At 41.2% G+C, this 12,445-nt stretch overlaps 1 protein-coding gene across 4 annotated transcripts in view; it reads left to right on the forward strand.

The window, feature by feature from the left end:
* Window positions 1-12,445, forward strand: part of LOC133359160 (uncharacterized) — a 195,292-nt gene that overhangs the window by 119,559 nt on the left and 63,288 nt on the right. For all 4 annotated transcript variants that reach the window (XR_009757154.1, XM_061577563.1, XM_061577564.1 and 1 more), the window contains exons 20-23: window positions 4,285-4,472; window positions 5,007-5,094; window positions 6,247-6,428; window positions 8,693-8,775. Coding sequence is in view for 3 of the 4 variants with exons in the window: in XM_061577563.1 (XP_061433547.1) it covers window positions 4,285-4,472; window positions 5,007-5,094; window positions 6,247-6,428; window positions 8,693-8,775 (541 nt within the window). In the remaining variant the exon portion in view is untranslated. The remainder of the gene's footprint in view (window positions 1-4,284; window positions 4,473-5,006; window positions 5,095-6,246; window positions 6,429-8,692; window positions 8,776-12,445) is intronic.

Raw genomic sequence — 12,445 nt, forward strand, 5'->3', positions numbered from 1 at the left:
TATAGCTGCAGTAACTAAAACCACCACGTAAACAACTAAAGTATAAACTACATAGTATCATCAGTATACTAAATATACTCTACAATAAGCTGAGTTACTAACAGTAAGTAATACATTACAATTCTACGTCGCAAAAAATATAATATGCTTCCATCTAAACGTTATTCTCTTACATCACACGAGTCTACATCGTACTATATACTGCCATAGACAAACCCAACATTAAATTATATACTGTATTGCTATAACCCACCCCAAACCTTATAGATTGTAATATTACACTATGCATTATTCTACCCACCCTAATGTATATCACACTGCTGTATATTCACTATACAATTACGATACTATATATTACTTTGTACATTGTATTAAGCATTATAATTTTATGTAAGGACAATTTGATTTCCAAATTCAACCGCCTCTCAAACAAGAGACCGGACCCACACATTGAAAAGCTAGACGTTAACAAAGTCGTAATTATCATGGGACCTCCTTTGCCAGTACCAAAATATACTAATAGGGTTTTTCCCCATTTTTTTCTGGCAACAAAACTGATACCTTTGGAAGGAATCATGCTTACATTAACCACAATACTTGCAGTCAAATGCAAACAAAAAACAATACTCTGATAGTAAAGTCACGTAGAAGGGAAGTAATCAGAGGCGTAGCTAGGGGGGGGCAGGGGGGTACATATGTCCCCGGGCACCAAGGTAAAGGGGCGCCAAAATGAGGCTTACAACGTTACATTATAACTTATTGCGGCGGGCGCGGCAGCCTGAAACTACTGCACACATCTACACCTCAACCTAAAAATTTATATATCCCGCCACATACAGCCTACATGTCATGTAATTACATTTTGGTATATGATTAAACGGGGGATGGGCGCCAATTTTATAGTTCGTCCACGGGCGCAAAATATCCTAGCTACGCCTCTGGAAGTAATACAATAATAAAAATAAAACATAATAAAATAATTCTCACGACGTTTCGGCCACAACGCAAGCAAAAAACGCTAAGATGCCAGCTAGCAACATCAGCAAAGATGAGCGTTTTGAATTAGCTCAATTAAACAAGTATAACCCGTAAAAACAAAGTTTTTCACTATAAATCCTTTATATGCGTGGCGGCTAGAGTCCTCTCGTCCTCTGGCTTGAGATGGCTGCCACCTATGGGTCAGATGATTGCATTGCACCATTAAGCAATTGGTAATTAAATATAATATTTTTGTCCTAAAAAGTGTTAAATTTTGGAAAAAAAAATTCACGAACATTAATTGTCACGCACAACGAGTCTGTGTGCAAAATGTCAGCTCGATTGGATCACGGGAAGTGGGTTAAAAAACGACCGAAAGATTTGCACGGTCCTAAGCAAGCAAGCGAACTTAATATAAAGGATTTAAAAAAAGGGATGACATTGTCATACTCTCAGCCGACAAAGGCAATGCCACTGTCATCATGGACAAAATAGAATACAACAACAAAATTCAAGAACTACTCAACGATGGCAGCTATACAAAAATAAAAAGAGACCCCACCAACAGCCTCGTCACTAAAACCAACAAAATAATTTCTGATTCAACCGCATTAATTGATCAAACCAAACAGTTCTCGTTCAAACCTTCTGCAGCCAGGCCACCGAGATTATACGGCTTGCCAAAGATACATAAAGAAGATACACCTCTTCGTCTCATTGTCTCTACTATCAACTCCCCCACCTACAAACTGGCTCGTTTTTTGTCTGAAATCCTACGGCCTTTCACTGGAAAAACCACCTCTGCGGTAATAAACTCTACTGACCTGGAATCGACAATCAAGGGAATTTCCCTGTCCCCAGATGACCTGCTTGTCAGTTTTGATGTGGTTTCCTTATTCACCAAGTTCCTGTACCTGACACCATCGCAATCATTGAAGGCTTGGTTCATCAAGGACTGAATACTGGGGTACCCCCCCTGGTGAGACACTGCTTAACAAATACATACTTCACCTGGAATGGAACTTTCTACAAACAAACTGAGGGCACCCCAATGGGCTCCCCCCTATCTCCGGTTGGAGCCAACGTTTTCATGGAGAATTTTGAGACTGACGCCATCCAGACTGCAACTCTACGCCCGACCTTATGGAAGAGGTACGTAGATGACACTTTTGTCATCTGGCCACATGGCCGGCCTGTTCTAGACTAATTTCTCGACCACATCAATTCCATACACCCAGCCATCAGATTCACCATGGAAGTCGAAAAAGATGGCAAGCTACCCTTTTTGGATGTCCTAATTAAAAGGAGACCCTATGGTTCAATGAGCCACTCTGTCTACAGGAAAGCCACCCATACGGATGCTTACCTAAAACCGGATTCCCACCACCATCCATCCCAGAAGAATTCCCTCATCAAGACTCTATACCATAGAGCCCAATGCATCTCCGACCAGGAACACAATCCTATTGAACTCAAACACGTACGCCAAGCTCTTAAGGCTAATGGTTACTCCGACTACACAATCCGCAAAGCCATCACTCTAACCATCAAGAAGGATCCTGTTGAGGAGCCTTTCAAGACCATCACCTTACCCTACACTGCTGGGGTCACAAAAAAGATCTCCAAAATCCTGATAAAACACAAGATCCAGGTCCAATTCAGCACAGTACACAAAATCCGCTATCTGGTCCCGTCTGTAAAAGATGTGGTTCCAGACATACAGTACCCTGGCGTCTACAAACTAAGTTGCCTCTGTGGTAGCAGTTACATTGGAGAAACCAAACAACATGTCTCGGACCGCATCTGTGAACATAAAGCAGACTTGAAACTTGATAGGACAAACACCTCAGCCGTGGCAGATCACTGTTACAATTCAGTGGGCTCACATGATAGAGGTTCTCTGCAAGCCATCTGGCTACCATGAGAGATTCGTTCATGAGGCGATCCACATATACAAACACAGAGACAATTTAAACCGAGAAGATGGATTCTGGCTTAGTAATTAACCATTTCGGATCTTAACTGATTGTGTTCACGTTTACGGTGACTTTCAGACCGCGTTCCACTCACTGGCATTGTATTCTCCGCAGGGAATGGATTATTTGCTCCGCTGCAAGTTTCCTCCCACACTACTCTCCCATTGACATATTTTGTTGCTTCCTCTTAGTATCTTTCACACGACGGTCAATGGTACAGTGTATAATAACAAATAGTATAAAATTTATATGCTTAATACAATGTGCAGAGTAACATATAGTATCGTAATTGTATAGTGAATATACAGCAGTGTGATATACATTAGGGTGGGTAGAATAATATATAGTGTAATATTACAATGTATAAGGTATAGGGTGGTTTATAGCAATACAGTATATAATTTAATGTTGGGTTTGTCTATGGCAGTATATAGTACGGTGTAGACTCGTGATGTAAGAGACTAAAGTTTAGATGGAAGCATATTATATTTTTTGCGACGTAGAATTGTAATGTATTACTTACTGTTAGTAACTCAGCTTATTGTAGAGTATATTTAGTATACTGATGATACTATGTAGTTTATACTTTAGTTGTTTACGTGGTGGTTTTAGTTACTGCAGCTACATACTATTAACACTTCTTCCCTTTATTAATGCTACCCCTATCCCCTCCTTTTGATGCTGCTAATCCTGCATAATGCACGGGCATAAGTAGTACTAATCACATACCTGCATTTCCCATATCCCCTCCCTTTGATGCTGCTAATCCTGCATAATGCACGGGCATAAGTAGTACTAATCACATACCTGCATATCCCATAAATATGCTAAATTCCTCTTGATATGCAAATTATTTTGTCAAGGCGCCCTTCCCCCCCTTCCAACCCAGCTTAAATATACGCTCCAAGCATGGTGCTGTTTCATTCAGACGCTGTCTCCCCGACAGACCTGGTCTTCACCTGAGGACGGCTACTTGCGTTGTGGCCGAAACGTCATGAGAATTATTTTATTATGTTTTATTTTGTTATTTCCATTCTACGTGACTTTACCGAAAGAACCAAGAAGATGTTATGATATGTTTCCTTCGTGAGACAGATCGTTGTTTCATCGATTATAAAGTGGCTGGAAATGTCTCTATTTTGAACTTATTGCGGTGCATAATTGCATCATCTGAAACCCTTGTATTGCTACATATTTTCCCATATAACTCGGATTAGCTTATTTCAACGAGTAGATTCTTCACGCAGACTCTTGTAACTAAACATGTTGACACATTCAAGCCAATGTTGCTCATATCAATAACGAGGTAACGTGATTTTCCATGTTTCAGGCCTCTAAGTAAGAGCTGGTCACTGCTGGGGAAGCAGGGGGGGGGGCAGCCGCTGTCTCTAGAGCCCGGAAAGGTGACCAAGGGTGTCGTTCTGCACGAGTTCATGCATGCGCTCGGCTTCCACCACGAACACTGCCGCAGCGACCGCGATGACCACGTCTTTGTTCTGAGTGACAACGTCAAGCCCGGTATATAGCACAAGTGTGCACACACTCAGTTCTGTTTTATTATTGTGTATAGCAATTTGTTCAGGAGCTAAATACCAATGTCAAGGGCTACCAGCCCTGAGAGCACTTCAGGAGAAAGTTTGTGTAGTTTTGCTATTCCTCCCTTGTAGGAGTGCAGACTGCAGTGGTTTCCTATATGGTCCATAGTTTTGGTTGCATGGCTTCAATCACATTCTGGCTTGTCATTCGCTCTCCATTTATAAAGGATACGTGTACGCCGGACTGTTGATGTCCTGATGTAGTCAATAATACATGTGTCTTCGAGCAATGTCAAAGCCAGAAAGTGCGATGTTTGGGTCTCGAATTAGGTGTTTATTGTGGAAGTCCACGTTGATCCTCTCTGTTCACCAGCTTCCGTCTGGTTCTGGGTGAGATTCTAATTTGGTGACATCGTGATCCTGGAAGGGGCATCGGGACTTGAGTCTGTGGTGAGGAACATTGTTGAGGTCTTGGTTGATGGTCAGGTTGTCGTTGGCAAAATGTGTTCTTTTTCAGAATGGAAATGCCAAATGGTGAAAATGGAATCAAATCCTCAGGATTTGTCAGCGCCTTATGACTACAACTCCATTCTTCACTACAGCATGTATGTATGCACCCGCACATAAGCGCACCACCGCACATCCACATTTACATCTGCGCCCACACAATAGTGCTCTTGCATTGCACGCATAATCCATACTTTCACTGTGCACATGCATGTCTTTGTATGTATGGATTGTTCTGCTATATAAACCGTAATATGCCATCAAATTCCACACCCACCTAATGACCAGACTCCGCCAGCCCCGATGTTGCACTCCTCAATCTGATGCTGGATCCCCTCCCTGAATTGAGCTGCCAATCTGAATGCAGTCTCTCCACACCCTTCAGTCGCTCACTCTGAGTCCCCTTCCCCATGCTGCTTATACAGTGATGCCCCTTATCCATTTGCCCAATGACAGTCCCCCTGCCTAATTAGTAATTGAAACTTCATAACCATTGATTCACCTTGTATGCTTTTGTTATTCTATTTAATAAGAGCCTAACTTCCGCTCGCTTAAATTGCTTGCTTTTCCATTCACTATTTAACTGGAGACTCACTCACTATCATAAATGGAAAACTCTACCAAACCCCTTCACCAGAGCCTCACACCCATTGTTTCTGTGATTGCCATCAACCTGGTGTTCTGCTCAACCTGAATCTCGGACTTTGTCTATTAGCTTATCAACAAGTTTGTCTAATATTAGAAACTATGTTATATTTGGCTGACAAGGATGGGCATTCACGCACCTCGTAACACATTCAGTGACCCTAATACACACAAGTATACAGTCTGGCGCGGCCTAACTCCGCCTTTAACCACGCCCCCTTCAGGAACTATCCAGAAGATTCCCGGCTACACTTCCCGTGTTCCCTTGGTCACCTTGGCCCCACATTCCTCACCCTGACCCATCATGTTGCTTCACCCGAGGCCGGGGTGACTCGTCCTCATATGCCCCCTTCTGCCAGCAGCCCGCACCACGCTCCCCAGTGACCAATCACGTGGCATTCACTCGCTGTACTGGCAGAGTGGCTGCTATCCCCTACTCTTGTCGGTAGGACCCATCAGCCTCTCTCTGCAAGCACCCAGTACCACGCACCCTAGTGACCCACTGTGTGGTACTGCATTGTGTGCTTGCCTCTACACCCATATTTCCTCATTCTACTGTACTTAGCGCTACACATATATGAGTACCTGTGTTTGTTCGTGTTCAGGACGGCGGGCTCGGTGGATGAGCGCAACCCGACCATCATCCCCAAGAACCCGCTCCTCATGCTGCACATGGGGCATGGCAATTCCCTGAGCCCCTGCGACGTGGCCAAGGTGCAGAAGCTGTACGGATACGAGGTGGCAGCTCAGACGCCTTCACCACCGTTGGAGAGACCCTCTGCTCCAGGTGCATTACTCATAATTAATTTTAAGGCGAAGGTTTGATCATTGTCATCTGGGACAATTAAAGATGTATTTTAAATAAATTACGCTACCCCTTTCCAAGAGTTTTCAATGCAGCGTGACTACTTGAGAGAGCAGTTTGAAATTATTTTGCATAATATTTATACCAACTGGAGGCTATTCAGTGCTGTCTGAGTTAGTCCAAAAAAGCAATGCGTATGTCTGTGTTTTATAGATCAAATAGGTCACTGAGTTGCTGCTAAAATGAGCATTGATGTGGTGCTCATCTCCAGTTTACAGCTCTTAGCCAGTGGTGGACATCCTTAATTCCCTAGCACAACCACCCTTGACTTCTCCACAAAATGGTACCTCATTTATTAACTGGAAAGATAATGGGCCGAGTCATCCATCACCCAGGATTTGAACTTGTAACTTTCCGATTGCAAGCCGCTGGCTGGCTCTATATAGGAGGACTACTGAATATTTTGATAAAATATATATATAATAGCAGACCCAGATGCAGGTGACTTAATTATAACACCAAGAATATCTGAATATTCTTTGAAGATGCCTCTTGTTTTGTTCTCAGTGAGAAATATTTGTTAGTTTTGTGCAAATCATAAAGTCCTGCTTCTTGTTGTCAATCGGCAGTCTTTAGAGTAAAAGAAGAGCAAAACCTGTTTTACAAATTGTGGAATTTTTTAAATTGACTCTACCCTTTCTGGCAATAAAACAGGGGTTAATGTGTTCAAACATAAAGGGTAAAGACTATTCTTTTTTTCACCATTTTGATTCTGACAAATGGTCCCATAGATATAACTGCTCAACCCGAGCTATTCATACTTTGATAAATCTTGACGTAAAGCTTTCGTGACTGCAGGAATTCAAATTCTTTGAGTCTTTCGGTAAAGTTACGTAGATAGGTTCAAAGAAAATAACAAAAAACTATGACATTTCAACCGCAACACAAGCGGTCGTCTTCCTGATGTCTTCCTGATGACGACCGCTTGTGTTGCGATCGAAACGTCGTAGTTTTTTGTTATTTTCTTTGAACCTATCCACGTGACTTTACCGACAGACCCAAAGAATATGATACTTTTATACTTGCATTTCCTTTAATCTCTTCGCCTTTTGACATTCTCTGGTCTAACACTGGTGAGACAAGGCCATAGAGAAGGCTGTTTGGTGTAGGCAAATCAGTTACAAAGATAATGCATAAAAAATCAGAGCTTGTGTGTTGGCATGTTTTACCACAAGTGTATGTGGTTAATCCAGACTTGATGTCTTGCAATAGGTATCTATTTGGTGTTTGAACATCTATTTCCAGACAGGGTAAAGCCTATTCTTTTATTTAATAATTTTGATCTTGAAAAAAGGTCCCATAGATATGCACACATTTCCTTTCCTTTTGATAGTGAATATTACCTAATACTATTAAAAATCTATATATATTGTATGAGGTTGGCTCTGTTAATTCCAGGATAGTCTATATTGTAAAATAAATAATAATTTACCTATGGTTTCAAGTATTTATGCAACTTGCCATCACCCTCAAATCCATGATGACTTACATTTTTAGGGAGTAAATATGCCTCTGGAGAGCAGTAAGCCTGCTTATTGCAGCTTTGACTCAAGCTCTCACCTTCCCATCCGATCCCATTCCTGTACTCGGCTTTTTGAGCCAAGACGAGAAAACGAGTGTGGAGGTGTTTCCCCTTGCCTCCTGCACAGTCTTTTAGTTTACACCGGCACATGATGCAGTTACACAGTTGACTGTCATACCCTGGGCAACTATCCCACCTAAAAAATGCATTTGTGGTAGGATAGACCTTTCATTTTTCACTGTTGTTTTAGTACAAAAAAATTGAGACTAGTCTCACTGAATCTCCAAACATTTTGTTTAAAGGGTCTTGCATTAGGATGTTTGGGCAATTTCATTTTAATTATGGTTCTATTTTTATTTACTTCGTGTTGTATGAAACTGAAGTCCTAGGAAAATGCACGTTAAGGTCTATTCATTATTATTGTAATGTAGACCCATATTACAGTGACTTTAATTTAAAAGATGGAAACCTTTGACATCTTAGTATAGATTATAAAGCAACAACTAAGTCCCCCTTAAATAAGCTGATGTAACGTGCTAATGCCTATTCAGTAATAGGAAAGTAACATGTATTCAGGCTGCTCACCGTGAGAAGTGTGATTGAATGGAGTGTGCAGCAGAGCGCACGCCCATGCTGTGACTCACTAAGAGCACTACTCACACAGCTGGCACTCGTGCCGAAATGGAGGTGGTGGCCAGGAGCCAGGACATGCCCCTGCACCGCCGCGTGGGCCTCTGGAGGAAGAAGGTGCGGTGTCAGTGGATGCTCATACAGTGGTTGTGTTAAGTTAATACTGTGTTTTGTATATTTCTGTTTCGAGTACAAACTATAATTATGTTTATATGTAACTGACAACAATTATTTCAGATGTACTATTTCAAGGAAACAGCATCTGCAGATGCTCAAAACGTAACTGTTTTGTTATCCTGCTTTGGAAAGTGCACCTCGTGATATCACTAGGCATGCAAAGGTCAAAGTGGCAAATCTAAAGACCCCAGTAAGGTAAAATCTTGCTTTACTGTTGTGTCACAATGTCTTTCACCAAGTGTGCAGCATGCAGGGCACTAAAAATAACGGTAAATGGTGAAGACCTAGTGATTGTATGTTTATTTTAAAGCTTTACCTTCCTGGGTTTATTCGAATCAAAAGGTGCTTTTAGAAGTGTGATGTGCAACAGTTGCGTCCTGTTGCTTCCACCTCTCGTAGAAGTGAGGTGACACGATGGGGAAAGTCAAACAATCGGGGTGAGGGAGACATCCCAGGGGAGAGAGTGAGGATTGGGACTCGTGAGAGTGAAGCGGAGGGAGAGGAACACTGCAACATGTAGAATGGGTTTGATTAGTTCGGTACTCACAATGCAGTCACTATATAATGCCCAGTTTATAGATGCAGCATTTACATTCTTCCAATGTCTGGTCCTTCATATTTGTAATGTCTAAGTTATACTTGTTTTATTTAGTCACTACCCTGTCAAGCCAGCATTAGGGACTGCCACATTTGCAGCCAGTTAGGTTGGGTGACAGGTATCCCTCGATTTAAGAACGTTCAGTTTATGAAATTTTGCGTTCACGAAATTTACAAATTATGGACACTTCTCGATTAACGAAATCGAATTTCCCCATGAACAAAATTCCACACGGCACATGCCACGAGATCAAACAAGAACCACCTTGAATGCTGCATCATCCATCCACAACACAAGTCACGGTATCCCTAGAGTGCAACAGTCACTCCTCCATATCACCTTTCCAGTCATTCCACAATGCAGATCATTTGGTGAGTTCCCTGAAAAAATTAATTATTTTAGTTTAATTTTGTTATTATTTATTCGTGTTTATACTTATGTTCTTGATTGTTATTTTTGTATTGTGAAAAGTGATTTAGGTATATATAGTTTAGGTTAGGAGTAGAGTTGGAATGACTGTACAAAACACATCCATAATTCTGTACATTAAATTAATGGAAAAAGCTGTTCCAATTTACGAAATTTCGTTTTACGCTGTGTTTTTGGAAGAACACATCCCTTTGGTAAATCGAGGGATACCTGTATGTCATTAGTCGCCAGCTGCAGAAACATATGATTACAATTCAGATTGGGAGTACAAATTGGGTTAATAATTCATATTTTAAATGTTGGATTTTGAATTAGATGTTTTGGGCCCAAATTGTTTTTATTTTCCTTTTGCATTATTCAACATTTTACATTTTAATCATTTGACCTTTCTTTTTCCATTAGATTTTTTTAGGAATTAAAAAATAATAATATTTACCTAATCCAGGGAAGCCCCACCGAGACTCAGGAATTGTTTTTAAGAAGGGCCCTGCATTGTGATGTTTGGGTGATTTAATTTTAATAAGGAGTTATTTTTCTTCTTGGTTCTTTCGGTAAAGTCACGTAGAAGGGAAGTAATAAAATAATAAAAATTAAACATAATAAAATAATTCTCACGACGTTTCGGCTACAACGCAATTATTTTATTATGTTTTATTTTTATTATTTTATTACTTCCCTTCTACGTGACTTTACCGAAAGAACCAAGAAGATGAATCCCTGCAGTCACGAAAGCTTTAAATCGAAAGGAGTTATTTTCTTAGTGTTGCAGGAAACTGAAGTCTCTAGAAAAATCTCACCTTGCTTAAGAGCAAAATATACATAAAGGTCCACACAAGCCTTCTACGAACCCACTTGCTTTGTTGCCATTTGTTCTCTACCACTTTTCAGCCTTGCACATCTGGGTGTTTCAGGGCAATGTGTGTGACCCAAAGCGATGAATCACAGGCATGCACCATACATGCCCAGCTTTAACGTTTCCATAGTCGGTGGCGTGAAGCTCTCACTTCTGCACTCACAGACAAAGATCCCAATATAGCTTTTACAGGCTGTTGGAGAAGTGCTGTTAGCGAGCACCTATGAAGGCCAACATGGCACACGAAGGAATTTGCTGACTGTCACAAGTGGCCACGTTTGCCAGCAATTGGGATAGTTCTGCATCTTTACATAGATGTGGGTCTCCTGATCCCTCAGGTCTTTTGGGATATCATTATTTTTCTTTGCGTGGTTCTCAGTTACTTAATATAAGACATGGGTGAACCATGAGGGTAGTCAGCTGGCATTGCTCACAACACACCACAGTGGTAGCATCTGCCAGCACCACAAAGAGATGGGGGTTGTTTTGCACTCACACAAACACATCCATGCATGCACACACACTCGCGTACCCATATACGGCCACTTGTTTGTCAGTGTGATAAAATAATTTACGTCACTTGCAAAAACGTATAATTAGCGTTACGTAATGCCTTGGTGTCACTTGCCTTAAATGTTGTTTCCCACGGACAGTTTTGGATTGTTCATGTTAATCCTAAAATTGGAAAAACACCCCTTATACACAGCTATTGCTGCGTTTATATTCTGACAACATGATATAACCCCGTTATATTGAGATTTACAGATTAGATATTATCAAATACATGACGATTCAAATGCAAAGAGATAGTGTCATTGCATGTTTTTTTTTTACTTGATGAAGCACAACACAAGCCCTGATTAATTATCTATCCCCTAATGTGACAATATTTCAAAATATGATTTAGACAACTTAATGCCATACTTCTCTCTCGAGAAACGGTGCCTTAATGCGGCGAGAGAGTTTGTGTACGTCTGAGAAGCTGATCGCTATACCGTTGAGAGCCTAGTGCTCTCAGAAGGGTCACCCAAGGAGGGAAGACTTCAGTGGAGACGTCAGACAAAACCCGTTTCGAAAGGTCCCCACATGACCTTTTCAAATAAATTGTGATCCAAGAAAGCAACGGGAAACTACTTGGATTATTTCTCCCTTGAAAACTTCAATGATGACAAGCAAAATCAACAAAGGCCCTGAGTATCGGCGTCCTTTAAATAGGACAGGGGTGCTAAGAATCTCCGAGCTTGTGTCAAAGAACCCTTCCAAAGTAGCAACTTGGAACGTTAGAAGTTTACTTCAAGCAGGGAAACTAGCCAATGTCATACAAGAAATGGATCGACTTAAAATCAACATAATCGGTCTAAGCGAAACTAAATGGCCTGGAACAAAAAAGTTTATATCAAGCGAACACCACATCTTCTGCTCCGGAGGAGAAGAAAACACCAAACAAACATACGGTGTCGCCTTTATAGTACACAAGAAATTAGCGAATAAAGTCAACAACTTTACCCCAGTATCAGAACGAATAGCACTACTACAATTAGCAGGCAACAAAGTCAACGTGAACATTCTACAGGTTTATGCTCCAACAGCAGATAAACAAGATCATGAAATCGAATCGTTCTATGAGCAACTAACCAACACGCTGAAGCCGCTGAAGAAGCAAGACATCACTATAATCCTCGGCGACTTCAACGCCAAGGTTGGCCACGGTCGAATGCAGAACATTGTCG

The sequence above is a fragment of the Lethenteron reissneri genome, chromosome 64 (genome assembly GCF_015708825.2).
Source record: "Lethenteron reissneri isolate LAM-NWPU_2019-01 chromosome 64, ASM1570882v1, whole genome shotgun sequence".
Lineage (NCBI taxonomy): Eukaryota > Metazoa > Chordata > Hyperoartia > Petromyzontiformes > Petromyzontidae > Lethenteron > Lethenteron reissneri.